The following is a 27,365-nucleotide window of genomic DNA, read 5'->3' as shown; positions in this document are numbered from 1 at the left end:
ACACCAAAAACAATCTTGAAAAAGAAAAATAGCTATAGACATTACAATTTCCATTTCATAATGTATTATAAAAGGTAAAGGCCCTCCCGTTGATCGTCGATTTGCTCGAGCGGGCCCAGTAACGTCTCCATTGGAGACTTTGTTGTTACTGTGTCTGGCATATCGAATACTCTCGGTAGCTTGCCGGCCTCTCCGAGAGGGGCGGAGGAATCGAACTCGGGTCGGCCATGTTGGCCGCTTGTAAGGCGAACGCCCTACCCGCTGTGCTATCGCTCCAATGTATTATAAAGCTACAGTAATCAAAATATTAAGAAACTAATCTAAAATATAAATATATATCAATGAAACAGAAAAAGTCCTAGAAATAAATCTAATTTATTTACTGGCCAAGAATACCCAATGGGAGAGAATTGATTTCTTCAACAAATGGTATTTAAAATGAAAAATACCTACATTCAAATAAAATGAGACCTTTATCATAAACTAGATTTTACAAAATAACTTAAAAAAGTTAAATATAAGATTTAAAATTTTTAGGTTATATCCAAAGAAAATAAAATTAAGATCTCAAGTATATGAACTCACTCATTGATTGTAGAAATTTTCACAACAGTCAGGCATAGACACAACCTCAATATCAATGGATGAACAGATAAAGAAAATGTGCTCATATAAATAAAATGAATATAATTTTAAAATGACAGATGATTAAAACCAAAGATTAAATTCTCCCACTTACAACAACATGGATAAAATTGAAGACATTATGTTATGTGCAAGATAAATATTATGCTATATCACTTTACAAAAAGCATCTTACCACACAAGCAACAATAATAATGAAGAGAAAATTTTGGAAGAGGAGTATATTTTAAACATAGATTGTAATGATGGTTGCACATACACATACTTATCTCCAAGTTCATCCAATTATGTATATTAAATAGCATTTTCCATGTCAATAATATTTTAATAGTGTGGTTTAAAATGTTTTTGTATTCATCTAATATGTTAAATTATTTCACAATTTCTTTTTCTAATTTACATTTAAGTGTTGTATAATCTATTTTCTGGTTGGAAATTGGCATATGGAATTCCAGTTCTAAAATATTAAATGTTTGTACTAAAAATTTCTAAAATGCTAGAATATTTTACTTTCAAGTAATCCACTATCATTTTAATTACATCAACACTCAAATTCCAAGGTTACTGATTATAATACACACACAAACACATGTATGATACATGATACCATTCAAACCATTTCACCAAACCTCAGCTTAGTAAAATAGGAATGTCACTATTATAGAAACTATTGTATTCAATACACAGTCTATTTTAACACAATTATTCACATACTGGGAACTCTGTTGACTTGATTAACTAGTGAGGCTGAAGCTAACTAAATATAGGTGGAAATATTACATTATGAAATAAGAAACTGCATTGATTTTATAATTCCAGACTTGGGCTACTATTTAACCATTTTTGTTAAAGAAATATAAACAAGTCAGCAAACAATGTAAGATATAAAGCCATTTCATGAAATTTGGAAATCAGATGTATCATTTTACTAGAACATATTGAAGATATCTATACTGACTCAATTAAATCATCAATCCAACTGAAATTTTTGTTAGAAATGTAATTTTCATTTGGTTTTAAGTTAATGTAAAAAAGCTGATAGAGTATGGCTCATCTCACATAAACCCTGTAAATCTCTATGTTCGCTTTTTGACTAATATAATTTTCAGCTATGTTCACAAAGATACTTAAGTAAGAGCCCAAGAATAGAATTATAAAAATCAGTGCAGTGACTACTTGGTACCTGTGGTTTTCCTTAAGAAGACTGTCTAAAGGTGAAAATATGCTTGCATAAAATAATGTGTAAATCATTTTTATCAGTCTCCTAAAAGACAGAGCAGTTGGCCAAATATTTTAAAAATTTTCAAAGTACTGGGTATCAAATGGCTAACAAAGATAAATTATATTTATTAATTCATTTTATCAAGTACTATGTCAAGCAATGTTGGATTTAATATGAAGTCAAAGACACAAAAATATTTAAATGACTTACATTCTAGAATCTTAAATCCACTTCTTAGAAGTATTTTAGGCATCAAAATGAGAGAAGTATTGAGCAATTAATGGAATGTTGGAGGTTTGGCAAGTTTTTTTTCCCATTATAATGATATTTTTTTAGTGTATGTGGAAATATAATATGTGGTTTGTTACCTGATATACTATTCAAGACAACTCTGAGGATATATTTTATATCCTTTTCACAATGACCAGACTGAAAGAATAGGTAATTTGAGAATAGTACAGGACAACACAGGAAATTCTAATCCAAGATTCTCAATCTAAAGTGGAACTCAATCCATTAGTCCACAGCTCTACTAATCCTAGCCAAAATGGTCCTCACATGTTCCATCACACTCTTAAAAAGTCAAAAATGGTGAGTAAAGGTTGATTAAGAAAAAAAGCAAGCATTTCCCATCAAAGCAAAACCCCATAGTTCGCAACCTCAAACCAAGCTCTGAATCAGTCCATTCCTTTTTCTCCATTGGGTAGCCAGTAATAGGTCACTCTAATCAACTCTTCATTCAACACTCTGTTAGAAATCACAACTTCCCAAGCCCACCCAGCAACACTAACTCACCCTCTCACTTCTCCACAGCAACTGAGGTATGTTTATGATTGTAAACAAGAAGACAGGGTATGAGCCAGAGAAGAGCATCTAAATACAGTATCATAAAGATTCAGGCTGAAACTGAAATAGAAATAGCATATTCTCAATGTTGATGGGCACTTCTTCACTTTCCATTCGTAGCATGAAAATTGACAATATCATTTAAGTAAAGTATGTGTTTGTATTCACTTCTGCAAAAACTTCAATTGTTCCTCTCAATCTTTGCAAACTTGGCAAGACTTTAATGGTTTTATTTTAGAATAACATCGCTGATAGGTTTTTCTAGTGTTTTAAGTATCTAATTATATTTCTTCCCTTAAAATATCTTCTAAACTATACATAATGGTCAACAAGGAAAAGTGAGAATGTATTTATATTGATTTTTAAAATTTTCATGTCTAATTTCTTTCATCTAGGTTACTATCCATATCATCATTATAAGACCTGGTCTGCTAAAATATGTTCCAACTAAAGCTTGGTAGGCTTTGAATGTGTGATAAAAATCATTCTCTGAGGCTAATGAAGACAGAAACTCTGCCTGTAACAATATTAAGTTTGTTTTCTCTGGTGATTCACAGAAGTGAGCAATCTGTCAGTAATACACTGAGTGAAATTACTTGTCTTGTAGGAATAACTGCTGACAGTCACTTTATCTCAGGGCTGACCCAAACATCTCCCTGCTGACAAACAAATTACTATGTCTAACTTTGAAAAGGTAACTATCCTGTTTTTAATTTTGATTGGTCTCTCAGAATTCTTTATATATGCACTCAGTCCCATCCTTCATTGTATTAAGAAAAAAAGTATCACAAAGTGTTAGTGGGAGGGGGGTGTGCATATCTGAGTTAATAAGAAAGAGAGAAAAGTCAAAAAAGAAAATCTCTACCTTTTGGAGCTAAAGAAAAGAAGTGCTATTTCTTCTTTTCAGGACAGCTAAATGCAGATAAAACTGGTAAGTATGTCTACCCAACATTAAGACTGGCAGTACTGCCAGTGACTGACTCAGTGAGTGAACACATTACTGAGACAGTACTGTAGGAATTAATTTTCTTCAATAAAGTGATTTTTTAAGGCTCATATATTTCACAATCTAAACATATGTCACTGATTCATAAACAAAATAAATGGATTAAAATAATACATTACCAATATGCTGACATGTGGAGATATTTTAATTAGAAATTCTTAAGCTGTGTGATATTTAACGGCTGTATTTGCTAAAGAGAAGCATGCATCATTTAATAAGAAGGCATGAGACAGGTGTATCACTTTGCATGGTACGGTACCAGATCGTGTTTAAATACAAGCTACAAATATGAGGCAACATCATGCCCAATTAAAAATAAAACAAAAAAAACTATTTTAAGGATCTTTCATATGAAAGCAACCACATAAAAATGCATCAGCACACTGAAATCAATGTTTTTACACTAAAAATGGCATACAGAGCTTAGATCCAGAGACAATATTCGTCAGGAACAATCTAGCTATTTAAAAGGCCATATTTACATGACTCTCATTATTCTGGTTGCCCTTCCATAACATTCTTTTTGACTTACTTGAAGGACCAATGCTAACAAAGCTGAGGAAAGCAAAGGGCAACTGGTCCTGAAATTTATAAGTGTGAGACTGGAATAAGTAGCAATATAATATATTGTTTACTGTAGCAGCGCCCTCTGTTCGCTAAAGGTCATAAGCATTGTAACCTTAGAGTTACAGTTCCTAATTGTTCCCAGGGTTAAATACATTATAAGAATTAATGGTTCAAGACCCTCAACCTTCAGATAGACCAAATTCATGCTTCCATCTGCTGAACTGTTCAACTGAAAATAGCATTCTTCGGCCTTCTCTCACCTAAATTGTGTCCCTGGGGCAGAGTAAACCATGTCTTAGATCTGCACAGTATACCCCCTCCACAAAATAAAAATTAAAAAAAAAACTTTCTTGTATCTTCCTTGTTTAAAGTTACATACCACTTCTCAACTTGAAAGCAAAATTTCAGGTTTCTAGGGTGTAAGTATAAATTCTGTTATAGTTTGCCTGGCCTCATTAATGTTAGAAGTGACAACCTCTGAAGGACAAATTAAGTATTATATCATGTAGAGAGAACCCGTTTTGAGAAATGTAAAAGGGCGGGAGGAAGTGAACGATGCTGTTGGTATGTATGTGTTGTTGGGCATTTCTTCCCAGAATCTCTATTGAGAAATAAAAGTAGTTAACACAGTTGTAATGTTTCCTTAGTATCAACACTCATATGACAAAGTTGTGACATTTTATTTGTCAAAGAAAGAAAGAAACGCTAGCTCGAGAAGAAAGCTTACTTTAAAATGAATATTTAAGATATTACTAAAGTTTTTATCCTTCCTCAATTTAAAATACACTGTCTTGTTTGTAGTTTCGATGGGGTCAGGGGTTCTATTCTGCTATTTCTAGATTTCCCAAAAATAATGTTATACTGAGTAAGTTTAGGAAACTGCCTCTCAAACAAGGGTAATATTTTCTAATCAGTGTATAATGTGAGCAAACAGAGCAGTTTCCTCACATGCAGGCAAAAGTGCATAAAATAGAGGCAAGAATAAACAACAACAACAACAAAAACCCTAGGATGTTCTCAAGCCAGTTCCCAACTCAAACTGCAAAATGATGAATAAGACTCTTGAATAATAGGTTCCTTTATCACTCCAGGACCTATGCTGTGCTTATAGATCACCAATGCCACACCACTATACTAATCTAACAGCCACAGTTACACTGTTACGGCTTCCCAAAACCCCAAGGATATCAGATTTCACAGCATCAGGAGTGAGTGGTGGTGAAGGGAAGTCAGCATAATTAAAAGTTTTAGTAGAATAAAAGACTCCTTAGAAAACTGAAGAAAGGTGGATGAGAGAAAAAGAAAGTCAAAAGAGAGGAAATCTTGAATTTGAGCCATACCCGCCTATTTTTTTTTTTTTGGTTTTTTTTCCCCTTTATTTTATTTTATTTTTTTTTACAGTTGTAAATTTATAATTTTTTTGTGCTTTGGTTTCAATTATACAATGATCAGATACCCATCCCTCCACCAGTGCCCATTTTCCACCACCATGGATAATATCCCTCCCACCCCCATCCCCCCATCCCCCCTGTCTCTGTGGCAGGGCAATCCCCTGTGTTCTCTCTCTCCTTTTGGGTGTTGTGGTCTGCAAAAGAGGCATTGAGTATACCCGCCTATTTTTATATTATTTCAAGCACTTAAAAGTTTGACAAATTATCTGTCTTTAGTATATAACCGTGATAAGTGTCATCTCACAGAAAGGCTTAATCTTAATGTCCACTGATCTACTTAGTTTTCCAAAGTAGAGTTAGACTTTCAGAATGTCCAGATATAGAGTATCCTTTCTACAGCCAAAAGAAACCCATACAAAAGAGAGAGAAATCCCCTTTGGCTCTAGAGAAGACAGCAGATACTCTGAGAGTGTATGCCCAGTCATGTTGTGGGTGGGAACCCCCTCCCTGTGTACTTCTCATATCAAAGGGAAAGGGAAAGAGGAAGGCAGACAAGATGTGGAACTCTTCCTTAGGCTACTTCCATGGTGGCCTTTGATCTTATTCTCTTTTTTTTCTTTTGGGGAGTCAACCATCCCTATCATTTTCCAAAAATGCAGATTCAAATGCATCACAAAAGATGATGTCAAAAAGACAACTTATTGATTACACAGTTGATATGCATAGGCTGACAAAGCCAATAGGAGTTATATACAACTTTGCCAGCCACAATAATTTGCTTTTCTAAGTTTCCCATCTTTGGCTAATGTAAGATGGCAATATAAGATGTAGCATATAATATTTTACCCAGAATGCTCAAGCCTTTGTTTATCTGTCTCCGTGTGTGTGTGTGTGTGTGTGTGTGTGTGTGTGTGTGTGTTTCAAAAGATAGCTGGAAACTTTCCAGTATCTGATAGTCCCAGAAAGGAACATCAACAATTTAAGAGCAGAATTAAGCATGAAAATGAAGAGAAGGGAGTTTGGTCTCTAAAGTAGAAAAAAACCCTAGTTTTCAGATGAGCCATATAAACTACCTTCTGCCAAGCAGTAAAAACATATCAGAAAAAACAAAAAGGAGTTTTATTGAACATTGAAAACAAAAGAGATACAACAGAAGTTTATGGAACAAAACACAACCAATTAGATCAAGGCATTCCTACTTCAGTCTGATAAAACTAAATTAGAAAACTTGAATTAAGTAGCAATTCTGACTCTGTAATTATTTTTCTTTTAGCATGAGTTAAATAATTTGATCTCCCTGAACTTCCTTTAGTTTTGTCTTATATAAGCCAAATTGGTTTTTTTTCCCAGCTTTACAGGTCTAAGGCATATATTTAAGTAACATATTAGTAAATATTTCTGTTTTAAAATACTATACAGCAAAGTAAATAAAATAGTGATTAAGAGTAATAAAGATGGTTTTAAAGTTACTCATTGTGTAAAGAATTTCACTGTATATCAATAATAAGGAACCTAACTGAGGAGCATGTTTGGGAGTTGTCTTTTTCTGAAAGAAAAAGAGAAAAATTAGCCTCCTCAGAAATAGGAAAAAGGCTAAGACTGTGTCTTGGTGTTTAGGTTGAGTGTTTGCCCCTTTAAAAAGACGTCTAGAATACGACTGAATAATGCAGTCCCCCACCCAATGAAGCACCAATGGAAGCATTCATACCTCAATCTGTTTGTGGTTGTAAGAATGGCCACCACCATGTTCAAAGGTGTCCAAACTCCTGCCAAAACGGTCACTTAGGCCCTTTAGCCTTGGGTTAATTTGTGGGTGGGAGACATGACCTTTCTGTTTAGTAGCATATTCAGAAAAAAAAAACAAAAAAAAGACAAAACATACTGTCAGAACTTATGAAACAACACATATTTCTAACCCCAGGGCATTGACCACAACAAAGAACAGAAAGCAGAGGTTTTTAGGACCCCAAAACTCTACACTTTCATAGATACTTGGTCATAGAATCAAAAATCATTACTCTAGCTCAAGTAAATACTCTATACACAACTATGGAAAAAGGAGAAAAACACTATGTTTACTGTGAATGAGGTCTGTCTTTAGAGTTTTAACAACTGTAGTAAAGTTCCAGTGTTAGTAGCTGGCGAGGTGAAGGGTTGGAAGAGAGGTAGGTAGCTACTCCTAATAGGTTAAGTCCCTAGCAATGCAGGAGAGTACATAATGAGTAACATCTCCAAGGCTTTCTGGATGAGACTCACTATAAAAAATTTCTCAAAAGATGGTTGAAAACCCTTTATTTGTAGACATATTGTAAACATTTAATTTGATGTTTTTCATGGCATTTTTTTCTAATTTAATGTTTAAAGTCAAAGAGGGAATAATAGAGAAGAAATAAAAATGCCCCATCAGATGTTAAGTCTCTGGATTATTTTAATTATTGTTGTTATTATTTTTGTTGGGGGACCATATCAAGCAATGCTCAGGGCTTAATCCTGGCTCTGTGCTCAGAAATTACTCTTGGTGGGGCCCAAGGGACCATAAGGAGTGCCAGAGATCAAACCCATACAACACATATGCCCAACCTACTGCATTTTCACTTTGGCCTGACCTAACTTATTTAAAAAAACTCAAAAGTAACCATAGTAAACTATAAGGCAAAAACCTTATCTCTAAACATCATTAGATAGAATTAAAGCTATTATTATTTTCAAGATGTTTAAATACTGAAACTTTATATGTTATTTCCATTATACAATCTATTTTATTAAAATTTATATTTATGTTTGATTCATTTCTAGTGTTAAAATATATAAAGATAGTGGGCCACGGGAATAACTCAAGTTATAGAGCACATGCCTATTATGTATGAAGCCCTGAGTTTGATCATGGGCCCACATGAACCCTAAAGAACTGCTGAGTATAGCGCTAGTGGTCACCTCGCACAACTGGGACAAAGAAAAGAACCATCTGGCCTCAAACAGCAGACTGAGAATTGCCACGAGTGGCCTCATAGTCTCCAAGCACTACTCAAGGTAGCTATTACTTTAGAAAACCAAAACCAAAAACCACCTAGTCCTTTTGTAAACCTCCTACTTCACTGTGAAGAATAAATAGGGTATAAACAGTTTTTATTCCGATTTTAAACACTTTCTCCCTAAATCCAGCTTTTTATGTAAAGAACACTAATTTATAATTTGATCAGACATCACAACCAGACCTGACTCTAGAAAGGATGAAGGTACAACATATTCAGGAGAAATGTGCTTAAGACTTACCAATCAGTTAAAGTAATTTGCTAATACCCACTTCCTATTTTAATAGCCACAAGAAGGAAAATATTCAATACTTTTGATGTTCATGAATAAAAGCTAATTTGAACATAAATGGAGACTTGAATACATCATAGATAAGAAAAAACCCCAACATATCCAATAACACCTACTCAATGATTGGAAAAGTACCTCATAACCTGATAGCATAGAGTACTAAGTCATAAAATAGTTTTTCCCTTAAAAAATAGAAATGAACAGTTTCTCTTCAATTTGCAGTCTGGTGAGTACATAAGGTGTTAATATTTCTAGGCTATGCTTAAAAAATTATTTAACATTCAGGCCATTATTTAGCATACAGCTGGTTAGCAGTTTTCCACTAAACTACTGGCTCATAGCCCACATTTTTTTCCTTCTGGCACTTACCTGGAGCTGTAAAGGGCTGAGTCCAGAAGCAGCAGCAGCTGCCATTGTTGATGGAATGAACTGTACAGGGTAGTTATCACCTGTCGGAAAGAACAATGCAAACAGGTTTAGACAATGCAGAGGGAATCGCAGCAGACAAGTACAAACATGGTCCTTGGACAGCCTGAGCTTTACAACATTGCTCTAAGCCCAAACATCTGCAGAAACAAAAGGCTTAGTTGGGCACAGACTTGCAGTGCTGCCTTGGAACTTTTTGTTAACAGATAGCTGGTAGGCAAACTGGCAAAACATGAATGTGATGCTAAAAAAATTAAATGTGCAATTCAAGCATGTTCACTCCATTACAAATCTTGTAATACATCATTTTTTTAAGAGTAAAAAAATATCTTTAAAGCCAGGCTGACACTCAGTTCACTAAGGGAGCATTAAGGTTTTTGTATCAGAACAACAACAAAAAAGTATTGCTTGGGAAAAAAAAGCAGAACAGTACAGTCCAAAAAAAGATTATGAGCCATTGACTGTCCATAACCCTGATTTTTATCATGTAAAAAAAATTAAAAGAAATCTCTTCAATTTGGTGTGGGTTAGAAAAAAAGTTAATTTTATCTGCCAACACTCTGTGAAATGTCTGGTATTCCAAAAAATATAGAAACCATATTTTTTTCTGATTTCTGATGGATTCTAGAACCGTCAGGTGCTTTAGTAACTTATCACATATTCTTTGGTGATGATTTGATCCAAAACCCACATATTTTACATAGAATGTTACTTAATTATAGAACAGAATCAAAAGTCTTGCAGTGACTGAGCATAGCTCAGCAGAGACCAATATTACATCTTAGTATTTTTTTCACTCCAAACCACTCCTAAACAGGGAACTGAAGTTCTGTCTATGGCCAAAGATCATCAGCTATGCGCATGATATAAGAACCAAAAAAAAAGTGATGAAGAATATATTGTGATAGGGGTAACTGAAATAAAAATTAATACTTGTAGAAGAATTACACAATATCAATGATTTAATGGAGTATCACTTTGACTTCAGCTACTTATTTAAAGTCAGTGTTATGTACTATCTCTAGGCTATATTTTAATAGGCTGTTCCTCCACACATTTTTGACATTTATAATAATCATGCTGTTTTGCATGAACTTTTGCACACTGAAGGCAGAATGTAATAGTGAAGAGACAGTGAGGGGAAAAAAAAATAACAGTAATAAAGGTAGTCAACTGGAAAACAATAAAGTTTATTTTCTGCATGGACTCTAATACCTGGGGCCTTCTTGGTAACCCTGGTTCCTTAGAACTCATCCTCTTGCCCCATGAAGTGCTACTCAGCTGGCCCAATGTAAATGCTAAGTTGCTTTCACTTTTAACAATTTGTTAGCTTCTAATCTACACAGTCTCTTTGCATCATATCCATAATACCTCATCAGACCATTGAGCACAGTGTGTGCTTGTCCACAGTCCAGTAACAATTGGCTTCTGATTGCATATGGAGCGCTGCTACAATGCATTCACTCACACTATATTGTGCTGGTCTCCTATGGAGTAATGTTCAAAATATCTGATCTTGTTTTTCCCCTTCCATGAGGTTGATTTTGGTTTGCTGTGCTACATGAGCTTTTTAAAAAAGATAACTAGGCCAAATTATTTTTTATAGTAAATGACTGTCGCTTTATGCGTAAATAATTCTGCTGATCTTCCTGATATTTAAACTAAATTATCTCAAGAAAAAAATATCCTAATATAAGTCAAACAGTATTTCTTTGGTCGATATCTTATCAGGTTAAAAAAATCACAAAACGATGTTGAATTAATGATGCTTCAAAAATAGGGAAAAAATCACCATTCCAATCATCAACATGGACTGCCTCCCGGAACATTTTAGAGCTGTTCTTTCTTTAAATATCATGCATTATTCATGCTAACTCTAAACCGCAACCCCCCCACCTTAAGTTTAATACCAGTTGCTTTATTTGTACTAAAACATTTTTCATGTCAAACATATTTTAAAAAATCAAACTCTAAAAGAATTCCCTGGGGCACTCCTTTTTTCATAGCTGTCATGCTTCTCTGCTATGAAATAGCTGATTTTTTTTTTGGCTTGCCAGTTAATTTATTACTATCTCTACCACACCCTATAGTACTCTCCAGCTCACCTGCTGGCTACCAATAGCTTTCTTTCCATTGCTGACAAGCATATTTTTAAAAAACATTCTGAATCTTTCTGCTGGCTCCACTCTTTATATTATGGCTATATTCTTTGGAAAGCTGTTTCTCCAGAGCATGTCACTGTATCAGTACTAAAGGTAAAATCAAGTACATTTGAGGAAGAGACTATATCACAGAGAACAATATGGAGAGAAACGGCTAATGAAGAGAATGATAAGGACAAAAGAAGACAGGGGAATTTAACAGAAAATAAAGGGGCCAGTGCAGTCGAGTAGGTGCTTACTTTGCACAGGATGGACCTGGGTTTGATCCCTGGTCTAGTCCTTCAAGCCCTGCCAGCTGTGATCCCTGAGTGTAGTCAGGAGTAAGCCCCAAGCAGAATCAGATGTAGCCCCCAAACCAAATAAATAAAGTAGAAAATAAAATCGTCAAGAGAGGGACTCATGGTACTACAAAGTTATTTTTTCTAATAACCTAGTTATGTGTTTCTCTGAACTCTAATTTTTTCTATGTAAGAGTCAATCAAGCAAAAGTTTTGGTGGCTGACTTGGCAAAGAATCAATCAACGTGTTGTAGCAATTTTTTTCAAATTTGTCTCTGGATTTGAAATGCTTGCGTGAGGACCCATTCTTTTTAAATTTATACAAAGCAAGATAAAACCTGTTGGAACAGGTTGGCTTTAGGCATTACTGTAAATTGGTCCTTGTTACCTCTAGTGTATGAAGACAACATCTAAAAGCCTGTTTGGGAACTAATGCCCCTTCTGAAAATCCATCTTTCTAGCCTTCCAAATTTTCCAAATGACTGTTTATTTGAAAATTAAAGAACAAATGCAAAACAAAAATTAAAGAACAAATGCAAAATCTAGAACCTATGGAAAATTTGTCTAACTCTAGTTGCACTTCTCAGAATACGAAACGTTCCTTAAGAATGAAAACATCTCCATAGCAAATGTTCCTAAATGAGATAAAGCAAAATTTTAAGTGATCAGGAAAACTGAAATGAAGACAGTTTACTGACTAAATGCAGGAAAAGGGAATCACAAGAATCTAGGGGACATTAGATATAAGGGAACATACTTTTTTCCTGAATACACACAACCAGTTGATATAATTTAATTATAAATTATGCTTTCATCAAAGAGTCAGAAATTCTGTGAGTAAATTCTGGGAGTCCACTGATTCATCAGATAGATCAGAGACTCAAATGATAAGAGTCTTCTAAGATGCTAACTTCAGATATTAATCAATTGAGAAAATCATTTAAAGAGAAGTAGAGGGAAAATACATTAAGTTAGAGGACAGGACTTAAAGATTATTTAGTAACTGTCTCAAAGTAGGACACTAGTCTCAAGACCAATTTTCCATCCTCCAAAACAAAAGAATATTACTCATCCCGTATAATCTCTGGAAATGTGCAGAGCCATTATAGGATGATAATAAATTATTAGAGCTGTCAAATAACCTTCTTTTAATGAGCTATTATCACTATTGCTACAACATGAAAATATATCAATCACAACTATTAATGCAGACTTGGACATGTCATTCTGTGTACTATATTGATGTATATTCATAATAGCAAAATTTTGTAATTGATATATAAGCTGTATGATAAATTCATTAATCTGAATTTATCTTTGTGAGGTATCATAATGAAAAAATGGTGAGCAAGTAGTGAATTAAAAATTTAGAAATTTCTGAATAAAACAGAATCTTCCACTGGTTTTGAGGACCATTGGACAACAAAAAAAATGAAAACAAACACAGAATACATTTATGAGATCTAGCAAACTTTTTTCTTTTTGTATATTTGTTTGGAGGCCACACCCAGAAGTGTTCAGGGCTTACTCCTAACTCTGCACTCAGAGATCACTCTGGGCAAGTTGCAGGAACATTATAGGGTGCCACATTTTGAACCCAGGTGAATCGCATGCAAGGCAAGCAGCCTAGTCCAGTAAAAATAATCTTAATTTCCATAAACAAGGTTAGTTTATAACCTTATGATGAAAGTTGTTAAATATAAGAAAAATACATAAATCAAGAAATTAATAAAACCAAGGTGTAAAGACCATAAAATCCTCTCAGTTGGTGAACACACTTGACAAAAATCCAAAATTCTTTCAGGACAAAAACTCTCAGAAAACTAAAATAGAGGAGCAATTCTTCATCATGAGAAACAGAGCTTATGAAAACTCACATCCAATATCAGACTTAATGGTAAGAGATGGAAAAATTTATCCATAAGATCAAAAACAAAACAATAATGATCCAGACTTTTGCCACTTCAATACAACATTTTAACATGATACTGGAACACTGTGTGAGTATATGCGTGTGTGTGTATGTGTGTGTGTGCGTGTGTGTGTGAGAGAGAGAGAGAGAAAGAGAGAGAGAGAAAGATGAAAACAGAAGACAAAAGGGCAGAAGAAAGAAAAAATTGAGACATTAATATTGACAAGAAGAAGCTAAAACTGTATTTGTACATGATATTTTATATATAGAAATATCTTGAAGAATCAGTAAGAAAACTATTAGAATTAGAAAATTCAGTATATAAAATTTCAGGGTATAATATAAAAATATTTTAAAGTTGTATCTCTTTGTACCAGCAAGGAAAAATCGAAAAAAGGGTACCAAGAAAGACTTTTTAGTCACAATGGCATTTAAAAAAAATAAAATATTTAAGAATGAATTTGCTCGAGCAGGCCCAGTAACGTCTCCATTGGAGACTTTGTTGTTACTGTGTCTGGCATATCGAATGCTCTCGGTAGCTTGCCGGGCTCTCCGAGAGGGGCGGAGGAAGCGAACTCGGGTCGGCCATGTTGGCTGCGTGCAAGGCAAATGCCCTACCCGCTGTGCTATCTGAACGCGCCCCAAGGAAAAGGAAGAGTTGGGCATAGAAAACTATAAAACTCTGAAGAAAGAATTTTTAGAGACTTAATTATTTTTATAGACATGGAAATTGATCTTCAAATTTACATGGAATTCCAACAGCCCCCCAAAGTGAGAACAATCTTAAAAGAAAGAATATAGTTGGAAGCTCACACATCCTGACTTCAAATTTTAATGCAATGCTACAGTAATTAAAACAGTATGGTTCTTGGGCTGGAGCAATAGCACAGTGGGTAGGGCGTTTGCCTTGCACGTGGCCAACCTGGGTTCGATCCCCAGCATCCCATATGGTCCCCTAAGCACCGCTAGGAGTAATTTCTGAGTGCAAAGCTGGGAGTAATCCCTGTGCATTGCTGGGTGTGACTCAAAAAGCAAAAACCAAAAAAAAAAAATGTGGTGCTATCATAAGAGAAAGAACAATGGAACAGAAGTAGGGCACCAAGAACTAACTTGATTTTGAGAAATGTGCCTAGACCAGTGAATGGAACAAAGAACATTTTTTCAACAGTGTTAGAAAAACTGAATTTGACACATGCAAAATAATGAAGTTGGATGGTCATATTAGATCAAACTAAAATTAACTCAAATATACTAATAATGTAAACTTAAATGCAAATTTTATAGAACTCTTAGAAGAAAATATACAGGGGCTGATGTAATAGTACAAAGGATAAGGATTTGCCTTCCAAGTGACTAACCATGTTCAATCCCTGGCATCCCATCTGGTCCCCTGAACACTGCCCAGAGTAATTCTGGTGCAGAGTAAGAAGTAATCCCTGAGCATTGCTGGGTGTGGCCCCAAACCATAAAAAAGTATTTTAAAACAAAATATATAGGTGTAGTCTGGAAAGATAGTATAGGGGTTAAGGCATTTGCCTGACTTGCCAACTGACCCCAGTTCCATCCCTGGGACCTCACGTGGTCCCCTAAGTACTTTCAGGAGTGATTCCCTGAGCAAAGAGTCAGGAGTAAATTCTGAACATCATTGGGTGTGGCCTCAAAACACACACTTCTTTCCCTCCACCCCAAAAGTAAATGAACATGTGAATCTTTATGGCATTGAATTTTAGAACAATTTCATGGCTATATAAAAGCCCAAATAGGGTCCAGAGAGATAGTACAGGAGATAAGACACTTGACTTGAGCACAGCTGATCCCTTTTGGATTCCCAGCACCACATGTGATCCCCAGAGCACTGCCAGGAGAGATCCCTGAATACAGCCAAGTATGCTTCCGCCACCCCCCACCCCCGGTCACAAACAAACAAATAAACAAACCAAAATAATGATAAAAGAAGAAAAGACAGAAAACTTATAAGCAGCAAAGAATACAATTAAATAAGTAAAAGAACAGCTAACTTAAAAAGTGGAAGAAATTTATTTACTAGTCACATATCTGGTAAAGAATTAACCAAACAATTGTCAAGCATTGTCCTCCTGTTGTTCATCGATTTGCTCGAACGGGCCCAGTAACATCTCCATTTTGAGACTTTGTTGTTACTGTGTTTGTCCTATCGAATACATCATGGGTAGCTTCCAGGCTTTGCCATGCGGGCGAGATACTCTTCGTTGGAGAGGGGCGGAGCAATCAAACCTGGCTTGGCCAGACTGGCTGCGTGCAAGGCAAATGGCATACTGCTGTGCTATTGCTCCAGCCATCTGGAATAATGCTTGAAATTCAAGAATAAAAAATCAAGAATTACCAGTGTTGGTGATGTTGTGGAGAAAATAGAATTATTCTCTTTCATTGCCAATGGAAATGTAAAATAGCATAGACTGAGAAAAATTATTAGCCTCTGATGATTTCTCAAAAAATTACACATGAAGTATCACCTGGCCCAACAATGTTACTCCTAAGAATATAGTTCAAAGAACTTATATTGGCTACTTGGACAGGCATTTCTATATCAATGCTCATGGAAACATTATTCACAATGGCCAAAATGTAAAGCAACTTCAAGTATCATTAATAATTGAGTGGAATAAGCAAACAAATATGCATATGTATTCAGTGGGATTATTTTCAACCATCAAAAATTAATTTTTGATGTGCATTATAATGTGAATGAATATTGGAAATATTATATGTAGGTAAATAAACCAGATATAAAATTACAAATATGGTGATTCTATTTATATGAAGCATTTCAAATGGGCACATTCAAGAGAAAGGATAACTGAGACAACAGAACCTCTACTAGGGCCTGGGAGTATTGTAGATAAGAGTAATAACCCCATGGCTTTTTTTGCTGAAAATGTTAGAAGTTTTCATTGGAAATAATAAAAAGTTTTGGATATATAGAACAGTGATATTTACACAGCATACAAATGTATTAATACCAAGTTGTACATTTACAAGAAGCTAAATATTATATATTAACCACACTTTTGGATACAAATAAGCATGATACATTATTTAAATTGTTTCAGGTATCAGGCAGAGGAATAGTTGAGTCAAATAATCAGTTTTTGGACTGCATTTTTCAACTGTAAAAGGCTGTTATTAACTGCTCCTAAATTAGTTTCATGGCCAGAATTTACCACAAACATGGATTCAGGATTCTCAAGGAACATTCATACACTTTAACAAACTTAATCATGCCACCCATTTGGACAGTGGAAAAATTATGACACTGCTAAATGGACCACTGAAGTAAGAATTTAAAAAATTATACATGTGAAATAGCAGTTTGGTATGAAGTAGTCATTCAGTAATTTTCAATTACTTTTATATTGTAAATAATAACTAAGTGGTGGAGTCAGGAGTAGGCAGAGATCCCACCCATGAGTCTCCTAAGGAACTTTCAGGGCACTGCACCAGGGACAGTAATTTTAAAATCCCAATTTATAATATGCACAGGTGAGTTGTGTCATCTGAAGGGAGTATTCATTGTTTTTATTTTACCAGTAACTCAATCTTGATCTGTCATATGCTCAATGACAAGGAAAGTGGCTATCTTTTAATTTCCCCATATATAACCTCAAATGTGTTTATTATTTCCTGGATTGATACATCTCTCAGAATCAGGATGTGAAAGACTAAAGCAACCAAAATTTTTATGGTTTTGTTCTGGATCCTGATGACATATTTTGAGAAAGCTTTCTTTAATTACAGTACTAGTAAAATATTTTAAAATCAACTCCATAAAGCTATATCTGGAGAGATCAGTTGAAAAGATTTTTGCCTGAATCTGCATAAGTCTTGTGGTGAAACATGTCTCCTCAGCAACCCAATAAGGTGAGAGAACTTGATGGCATTCACTGCATTCTGGGACCCAGAAAAATGGTTAACTTATTTGATGGTGACAAGGGTATAATCATAAGTATATTTGTATTTTCATTGTGTTATCTCAAAACAGTCTAATTTGATAGCAAAAATCACTCTAAGATGGTCTAGGCTCTCTGAGAATTGACAGTGAAATCAACCATCTGGAGACACAAAGAACTATAGCATTTTTTCAATTACAGGAATCTGGGAAAGTACTAAGAAGAGAGACATTTACTTTGTTAAAAACCAAAATAATGTTTGTTTGTCCTCTTCCTTAAGGGACCCTGATATAAAAGATATTACCTTTTCAAGATTTATAGATATGATAAAGGCATTTCTCTGCTAAAACTTTAGTCATTTTCTCACCTATATTTAAATTGAAGTTACCATAGTGCATTTTGGGGCAAAATATATTGTTTCTTATTAAAACTACAATGCAACAGTCTTCCTGATTCTCAAGTCAGTAAATGACAAGAATATATAGATTAAGCCTCCTGACCATGTGATTCTTCTCTAAGAGTACCAGAATATAAACCTCTATATTTTGTGTTTAATTTTGATATGTAATATAGAGTAGTCAAAGTATTAATACATTTATGGTTCTTGTCATTTAAATTGGGCTGGAGTGATAGCACTGTGGGTAGGGTGTGTGCCTTGCATGCGGCCAACCTGGCCGACCCCAGTTCGATTCCTCTGCCCCTCTCAGAGAGCCTGGCAAGGTACCGAGAGTATCTCGCACACACAGCAAAGCCTGGAAAGCTACCCATGACTGACGTATTCGATATGCCAAACACAGTAACAAGTCTCACAATGGAGATGTTACTGGGCCCGCTCGAGCAAATCGATGAACATTGGGAGGATAGTGCTAGTGCTAGTCATTTAAATTATTTGCTATAACTTAGAGACCACCAGAAAATACATTTTAGATGAACGTATTTGTAAAAAAAAGTCCAACATGTCCAAATCCATTTTCTCTCATAATCAAAACAGTTTGATGAACATAGTCAAATATAACTTGGCTACTAAGAATGCTAGTCTATGTTATTTATATACTATCCAATGAAAGTAACTCACTCCTGCATGACTAATTATTCTTACTTACATTTAACAATTTCATTGATGCTATTTGAGAAAAATTTTCTCATGGTCTAAATTCATTGAAATACAAAATAATTTTACTCCATGAAAAATGGCACTGTTGTTAAAAATTGTATAAAAATTGTTGTACAAAACTATATAATAAAATTCAGTACCATATTGTGTCTATATCTATATATAATAGAAAATAAGAGCCACCCCTGCCTTTGAAAAGTGGAGAATTTTAAATCTGAAAATGCTTAAGTTGGAATTTCCACCATTTATTTAAAAGGTTTCTAAGGCATGACAACTCAAATTCAGATCAAATCAGGAAATTCAATTTATATTACTGTTCCAAAGGAAAAGATGAATAAATAGTTCATAACTATATAGGAGATCAAAAAAGGACTATAATATTCCGTTGACAAACATATTTTCTGACAAAATATCCTCCTGTCATTAATATAGATTTCAAATCCATAAGAAATAGCTTTTAAAAATATATTCTGAACAAATTAAATTTAAGCAATCCGAATAATAATTTTCTTTTAGGATCACATTTAAAAACCTTCGGCAATACTGGCCTTGACTGATTTACAACTTAGGAATTTTATATTTAGTCCTAAGTTAGTTGATTCCTTAATATCTCTGTTATTTGAATTTTGCCACTGTTGTCTTGCCCATCCTCTCTACTAAATACAAAAGAATAATCAAGACTAGAGAGATAGTAGGTAAAGTGTTTGCCTTGTACATGACCAAATGGGTTTTGAACCCTAGGACCCATATAGTTCCCTGAGCCCACCAGAGTGATCCTGAAGCACAGAGAGAGGAGTCAGCACTGAGCACCACTGGGTGTGATCCAAAACCAAACCAAATAAGTAAATAAATAAAAGAGTAATCAATGACAATTTCAATAGATGCATTTAAGAAAAGATGCCAATGCTGATTAGACCTACTTTATGCTAGTTTAGCCTTCTTCAAAAGAGAATTTTGGTAGTGATTTATATTTATTATTTCAAACCATATGAAAATACCTTTGTTCGCTTTATAAACCTCAAACATGTAGAAACTGCAGCACGCAGATTTGTTGCACTCAGATTTGGTGGTTAATATAATCGGGTTAATATGTTAAAAAGAACTTGACACAGAAATTATTAATGAGTAAAACAAGGTCACTACTTCTGAGCTGAGGTCACATACAAAGAATGCACAAATGAAATTAAGGTTGACTTTTATTTGCTCGACTATCTTCTTACATTGAATTCCTTTGGCAAATATCTTTAAACATTTAAAGCTCTGTTTACAAGGAGGCTCTAAAGGAAGCTTCAAACCATTATGGCCCTAATTGAATTCCCCAGGAGTCCAGTAAACTCAGAGGAATAAAGAAAAATCATAACATTTGCTAAATCATCTCAAAACATATTTCACTGCAAGGTTATGTGACCTGTTTTTTTGAGGCTCAAAGATGAATGAGAAAACACTACTGGCTTCATTTAGACTAAAATTTGAAAGAGTTTTACCTATTAGTGGGAAGTTAATTAAATCAGACCTGTTTTAATTTTTCCTTCCAAGAGAATCAGACAATAAACAATGACATTTTATGCTGTGTGTGCCCATTCACCCAGAGTATTAAAAACTCTCAGGAGGACAAACGCTTTTTAACCAAAGGCAGAAAAGGTATGAGAGAAAGCTAACAAAAAAAATGTGCAGTCCCTGGGGAAAGTAGCATTTCATCTGAATTCAAAACAAACTCAAGTGGAAAAAAGGGAAAGTAAAAGTTTTGTAGCAACCCAGGAGTTTATAACAGACCCCCTTCTCGACTTCCCAATTCTAATTTTACTTTGAAATAAGCTTTTACGGTTTTCTTATTCATACTTCCTTCATAGACTCCCGTGTTTGTTGTGACTACTAAGCAAAAACATGTGGATCTTAACATTTCCAAAAGAATGTTAAATCTCTTTCTCTACTTACCTGGTTTGTATGTTATTCCAGGAGGGAAGAGGAATCCCTGTTGGGCAGCAGCTGCCGCTGCCAGGGTCCGCTGGTCATGTGGAAAAATTGGGATCATGAGCGGAGGCATGTGACCCTGAACCTGCTAAACAGAAGAGAGCCTATGATCAGTCAGAGCAATCACAGGTTACACAGATTTCTTTTTCATTCCTGATGGTGTACTGGGATTCAAACAGCCACTAGGCTTCTAGCTTCATCCCAGTTCTTCTCCCTACGAAAATCCAGACATGATTTACCAAATTCTTTCTCCGAGATTCCACTTGCCCAGTGGAATACAACCAAGGACCTTCATATGAATTTTCCTCGTCTGTGCCTGCGGCCAGATTGGAGTTAGTGGTTTTCTTTTATATTGGCTGTCCCCCTCGCTGCCCCCCCCCATTCCCCATTTCTTTTCTCTTTTTAATCAGAAAGCTGGAGGAAATTCATTGTTTCTTATACTGCAGAATATAAAGATTTTGCCCTTTCACCTGCTTTGCATTCCGTGTACCTTTGAAAGTAGTATTTAATAGCCTTGGTCAGAAAGTAATGCCTAATTGTTATATATTCCAAAAGCTGTGTCTCCCCAGTTCAGCTCTCTTATTTCAAAGCCTCACTGCATTATGTTGAACATATAGCTCTTCAGATTTAAGGCCACTACATCTTGGCTTCCAATTAAACTAATATTCTTTGCCATGCACACCTCGATGTAACATATAAATTGCTTGTCTGGCTAAGCAGTTTTACAGCTTTATGCACTACCATGTAGCTCAGTAATTATGGAGTTGTATTCAGAGAGCATTTCATAATAAATCCTACTATATCAAATTTCGTTTGACCTCAATAAATGTATCAAAGAGCACAAAAATGCAAAATAGAAAATCTTCACTCTATATCAGTATTTGTATTCCATATAAAGAAAATAAGAACTATGACAGAATCATGCTTGTGAAAATCACATTTTAATTTCCTAGCTTCCTTCTTAGCTGTGTGCATGCTGCCTGCCCTGATTTCAGGACCGCATCAGAGGAAGGCTCTGTCTTAGCGTTGTAGGGCATGATTGTATAGGCCGAACTGCAGAACTTTTGGTATTTAAGGATCAAAACAAAGACATACTAACAGAAATGATATTTAAGTTCCAACTGGGTTTTTCGGCTCTTCACTAATATAAAAGGATTGCATTATATATCCTGTTGAAAAGATAAACCTTTGCCAGTAATTCTACCACCCCCAAATCCTTCGGCCACTTAAATTTCTTTATGCAAAATTCCACATACTGGCTGATGATCCTGTTTAAATAGCACCAACTTGCCTTGTCCCACTCCCTTTCTCTCCACATTCAAGGACAGAGTGCAAAATGCATCTGTGTGGGTCTAAGAGGTTTCATTTACCAACAGTTTTTCTCCAGGGAAAGCCCTAAGATGTGGGTTAATAAAGGGCAAGCAAAAAATAAACACTTTACAGTATTTTTCTGAATTCATTTCTCAGGAAAATCAACTTATAATAAAAAGGTCTTTGTGCAATTACTACCTTGCCAGTGGGGCGTGAAAGAAACTAGCTTTGGGCAGCTATTTCTTCTGTTTTAGCTGAGGTAAGCCCAAGTCTTGTACATTAGAGTACAAACTGAGCCTGCTTAAATTGGAGCTGATCCCCTAGCGTCCAGGTCTTGCCTTTAACCCTGAAGAAAATCTCCAGGTTTGCTGTTCAGTTTCAGCTTGTTATGACCTGATGCAAACCTGAGATGTTAAAGATGAGGGTACTGCTATGTGTTTAAAAACAAACAAGCAAACCTGTCAACATGTCTTATAGGAGACCAGTGTTCAGGACATGAGTATATGGCCCCAGTATGTTCCTAGCTGCTTTACACCTAAAGGGGAACAATAAAATGAGAAGTCTAGGTACCAGAGTTATTTCTTCTTTCCCTCTCTGATTTAGCAAACATCAAGTTATATTGTGTGCCATGGAACTTGAGAAGTAACTAGAAAAACGAGTGCTTTTTACCTTGGGAGAGAGAAATTGTATATATTTTTCAAATATCTAAGGGAATGATGCAAGCAAGGAGAACCAGGTTGTTTGAACAATGGCATAGGTTATAAAGTAGGTTAAACAGAAAATATTTGGGGTAGGCTTAATACAAAGAGGAATTTTTGAATAATGAGTTCATCAAGAATCACTTCAGCTAAAGAGGTCCTGTGGTCAAGACTGCAAAACATACATTAGAGATGCTTTAAAGAAGGCATAACTAAAACTATTATTAAGAAATGTTTTATAGAGGCTTTTCAATTTTACCATTCCAACATATTTTAAAGTCAAAGTTAGACAGTGTAATTGTCATTCTTTTATTTATTACTATGTCCATTAAAGCTTTGTTTTCAAGTCTGAACTTGTATCTATATACTACTTTCTTGACTGCATGACCTTGAACAGTTCCTTAACTGTTTCTGAGTCTATTGCCTCAAGGAGAACTCAAACTTCTGAAAACACCTTACGTGGTTATAAACAGATGAGCAAAGTGGTGCTTCTGACCCAGTGACTGGACCATAATAGGTACTCAGAAAACATTTAATTTCTTTCCTACATGGGTTGCATACCCAGTACTAGTAAATTATCAAGATACTGGTAGAACAAGGAATAAAGACTCTTATCACACCTTTAATTAAAAAAAAAAACAAGGGACAGCTAAATAATTCAGTTTGTCAGGCAGAAGCTTGACATGATCTTAGCAGACACCAAGCATCACAGAGAATTGCCCCACTGTAAGTTTCTAGAAGACTATGGAAAAAAGTAATATGACAAAAATCACTTTTATATATAATTCGAGGTGTCCAATGTTACTTATTAAACAGTATCCTAGTATGAAAATAATTTTATTATACTGTGTTTTGTTTTTATTTTTTGTTTGTTTGTTTGGGGGCCACACCCGGTAGTACTCAGGGTTTACTCCTAGCTCTGTGCCACAAGCACTCCTGGAGGAGCTTGGGGAACCATATTCAGTGCCATAGATTGAACTGGATTTGGCCACATGGAAGATAAGTGGCCTAACCTATATACAATCTTTCTGACACCCAAAGTCTTATTTTTACCTTGATACCCTCACTTCCTAGACTGATATAACATAAGGAGTTTAATGTCAATATGTGAATAACTTGGCAACCCTCATTGCACATGAGATAATAAAATAAATTATATGGCATCATTTTTAGTTCCAAAGAACTTAGATATTTTTATTAACATGTGTTCTAATAATTTAGAAAAATTCCTTTCTATTTATCTCCCTTCTTCAATGTAGGCTGAATTAGAAATTTTCAACACTATTAGCCCGCAAGCAGTTTCAATAAATTAATAAACAAATAAAGAGGGGGAACAGAAGACATTGTGAAAGCAATATAGTGAAAATATGATAATGCTGAAGTAAAGTTTAGAGGTGATCTAACCTAGTTGTCGGAGTGGTTCTTGAGAACTAATATCAACAACATTGAGGAACTTGTATTTTACTTTTAGTGAAGCAAGATTATTTTTATTGAAAAAGAGAAGAAATGCCTTTTGCTTTTCTAGACTGTAAATAAGTAAGCAAAGGAACACAGAAACAAGTAATCAAGATATGTATTCAAGAGAAAACACAGGCTTGAAAAGGAATCCCAGTTAAGAATTTTTAAAAGGTAAATTATTGGGCTCCACCAGATTATAATCTATATGTATCATCTATGTATACAGATTATATTTATATTTATGTTGTCTATATACATATGAAATTAGACAAAATTGTGGCCAGAGTGATAATACAGTGGAACAGGTGTTTGCCTTATATGTGGCCAACCTGGTTCAATCCCCACCACTAAAAACACCATCAGGAGTGATGGCAGAATACAGAGCCTGGAGTAAGCCCTGATCATCAGCGAAAGTGGTCCCCAAAACAAAAACAAACAAACAAAAAAAGTACTAAAGTTTCATTTAAAATAGTAATTCTCAAAGTAGTGATTTTAGTGGACATCAAAATCAACTGAAGGGCTTCTTTAAACAAAGATGATCTACCCCATCCTCAATGTCTTTTAAATTAGTAGATATGAGGTTGGGGCCTAATGGCATGATTTTGGAACAAGTTTCCAGTAAAGCTGGTGCTGAATAAAGGACACAAGCACTACTATTTGAAGATCACTAATCTATTTCAACCCCACAATTTACACACAAAGAAAGAAGAAACTAGAAGAAGCAAACCATAAGCTGAGATCACACTGCAAAGACAGCACTGGATTTAAAATCCAGAAGTACAAATCATCATTCACAGTAATGTTTCATTGTATCACATGGTTTTCAGTGAAGAAAAGAAAAATCATATACAAGTTATTTTGGTAGAGAAAATAAGGAAGTATACAATTGAAAATAATTTTATAACACAGAGGTATATTGCTGGAAGTTCTCTGAAATATAGAAATTATTTTTTTAAAGATTTAAATAAAATTCTTCATTTTTTGTTATTTTATACCAAGAACAAATTGATATAAAATCTATTATTAGTGCCAATTATATATTACGAAAATTGCTAATTATTATTTAACTCAAATAATAAACTTGCCTCTAATTTATTTCAAGTAAGACAATAATATAAACCTTCAATTGTACTTTATTGAAGGCAAACCAAACAAGTAATCAATATGATATAGGCTGAAAGAAAATGGTAAAAAGCTGTTTTTTAGTTATAAAATTATAGAAACTCTAATAGAGGTGGTGATAATGATTATAAAATAATAATAACATTGCTAATACTTTTCAGAGTTTCCTATATATCAAGCACTGAAAAATAATGTACATATTCAATCTCATTTGATCCTCAAATCACTTAACCTTTCTCACCAAAAAAATCTCTGCGAGGTATTCATTGTTATTAGCTCCACTTATTTAATAAAGATAAAACCATGAGAGAGATCAAGTAACTTGATCAATTAAAAAGTGGCACCATTAGGAATCAAGTCTGGGTATCCTGAGCTCAAAGTTTAGACTTTTATGTACCATATTATCTTATTCATGGAATTATCTCTTGCTAAGCAGATCAAAATAAGATTAGTGATATAATTCATAGAGATAACAATTATTTGAAAGTTTTCTAAGTGTGACGTGACATGCAGCTGTAATGAATGATACAGAGAAATTTTATGTATTAATTATCCAATTTCCTCAAATAGATATAACAAATACAACAATATTAAGGTAAAGGCCCTCCCGTTGATCGTCGATTTGCTCGAGCGGGCCCAGTAACGTCTCCATTGGAGATTTTGTTGTTACTGTGTTTGGCATATCGAATACTCTCAGTAGCTTGCCGGGCTCTCCGAGAGGGGCGGAGGAATTGAACTCGGGTCGACCATGTGGCCACTTGTAAGGCGAACGCCCTACCGCTGTGCCATCGCTCAAATATATAATATCATACTATAACAAGAATATAGTTTCATTTTCACAACCAATTGGGATACCACCATTGTGAATCAGCTCCCAAATCCAGTGTGATAGTATGATAATTACATATCTTTAAAATCAGCAAAGTAACGGAGGTGCAGGAATACTTCCTAAGGATCATCTTTCGAAACTCAGTATGGCCCGGTGCAAATGATAGGCATAGAAATCAATTTCTCCCTTTCATAGTTTTCTACTTTTTATACTTACTAGATTATTGACTGAAAGTGGGACAGAAAATTTGGGCAAGGCTTGGGACGGAAATTAAGAAAGGGAGCTTGGAGGTTACAAAAGAACCACAAAAGCCTCCCAAATATTTTCCTCCTATGGAAGTCGTGAATAAAGTTCAGTACACTGAAAGTCAGTGTTGAAGGCAGATAAAGAATTTTGAACATTCAAAAAACATCCACCCTACTCAGAAGAATGTAAGCCAGTGTTTCTTCTTCCTCCATCATCTTATTTTCCCATTTGGTGATGTGCTAGGAAAGGTGGCCACATTGTAAACAGCAACCTCCAAAAATATTTTACTAAGAATAAAAAATAATAGAATTCCCCTCACTCCATCAAAGAGCGACCAGTCTCCACATGTCTTTTTCAAGAAGTTATCAAAATTTCAAATGGTCTTTTTTTGGGGGGGCGGGGGAAGCATACCTTTCTCTTAACAAAAATTCAGAGATAGTGTAATTATTTTATAGGTAAAGAGGTAAAACTGATTTTATTAATGCAAACAGAAAACTTCAGATGGAAAACATGTATCTCTTAGCATGAAAGAAAGTACATTTTATATTGCTCTGGAAGTAAGCACTAACCGGCTCTCTGAATCATTTAATGGATTTAACAAGAAACCTGAAGCCCCTCATAGGTGAAGCTTTGTCAGTATTTCATGAAAGAAACAGACTGTGCTCCTCCAAAGCACAAATCTCCATTAATTCTGAACTTTCATAATCCCTGACCAAAGCATTTCCCTTTTGGAGAGGGCAAGGAACACATTCTTGACCAAATAGGCCCCATGCCCAGAAATTTTAATTGCTCGGGTGTTCCTCATGTCTTTCAGACAATCAAGACAGCAGCAGATGTGTGTGCAACACTTAGGTTCTGTCTCTTCCTGTTTGGAAACCAGCATTGTTGCATCAACACTTATCCCCCTTTGT

At 34.9% G+C, this 27,365-nt stretch overlaps 1 protein-coding gene across 7 annotated transcripts in view; it reads right to left on the bottom strand.

Moving 5' to 3' along the window:
- Positions 1–27,365, bottom strand: part of SOX6 (SRY-box transcription factor 6) — a 662,237-nt gene that overhangs the window by 111,868 nt on the left and 523,004 nt on the right. For 3 of the 7 annotated variants that reach the window (XM_056115917.1, XM_056115921.1, XM_056115920.1), the window contains exons 9-10: positions 20,755–20,878; positions 9,371–9,450 (exon numbers count right to left, since the gene is read on the bottom strand). In XM_056115917.1, coding sequence (XP_055971892.1) covers positions 9,371–9,450; positions 20,755–20,878 — 204 coding nt within the window. Of the gene's footprint in view, positions 1–7,385; positions 7,509–9,370; positions 9,451–20,754; positions 20,879–27,365 lie in introns of all 7 variants that reach the window. The other 4 variants (XM_056115919.1, XM_056115922.1, XM_056115923.1 and 1 more) reach the window with 2 other exon arrangements.

The sequence above is a fragment of the Sorex fumeus genome, unplaced genomic scaffold, assembly GCF_029834395.1.
Source record: "Sorex fumeus unplaced genomic scaffold, SorFum_2.1 ptg000030l, whole genome shotgun sequence".
Lineage (NCBI taxonomy): Eukaryota > Metazoa > Chordata > Mammalia > Eulipotyphla > Soricidae > Sorex > Sorex fumeus.
This window is presented reverse-complemented; position numbering and strand designations above follow the sequence as displayed.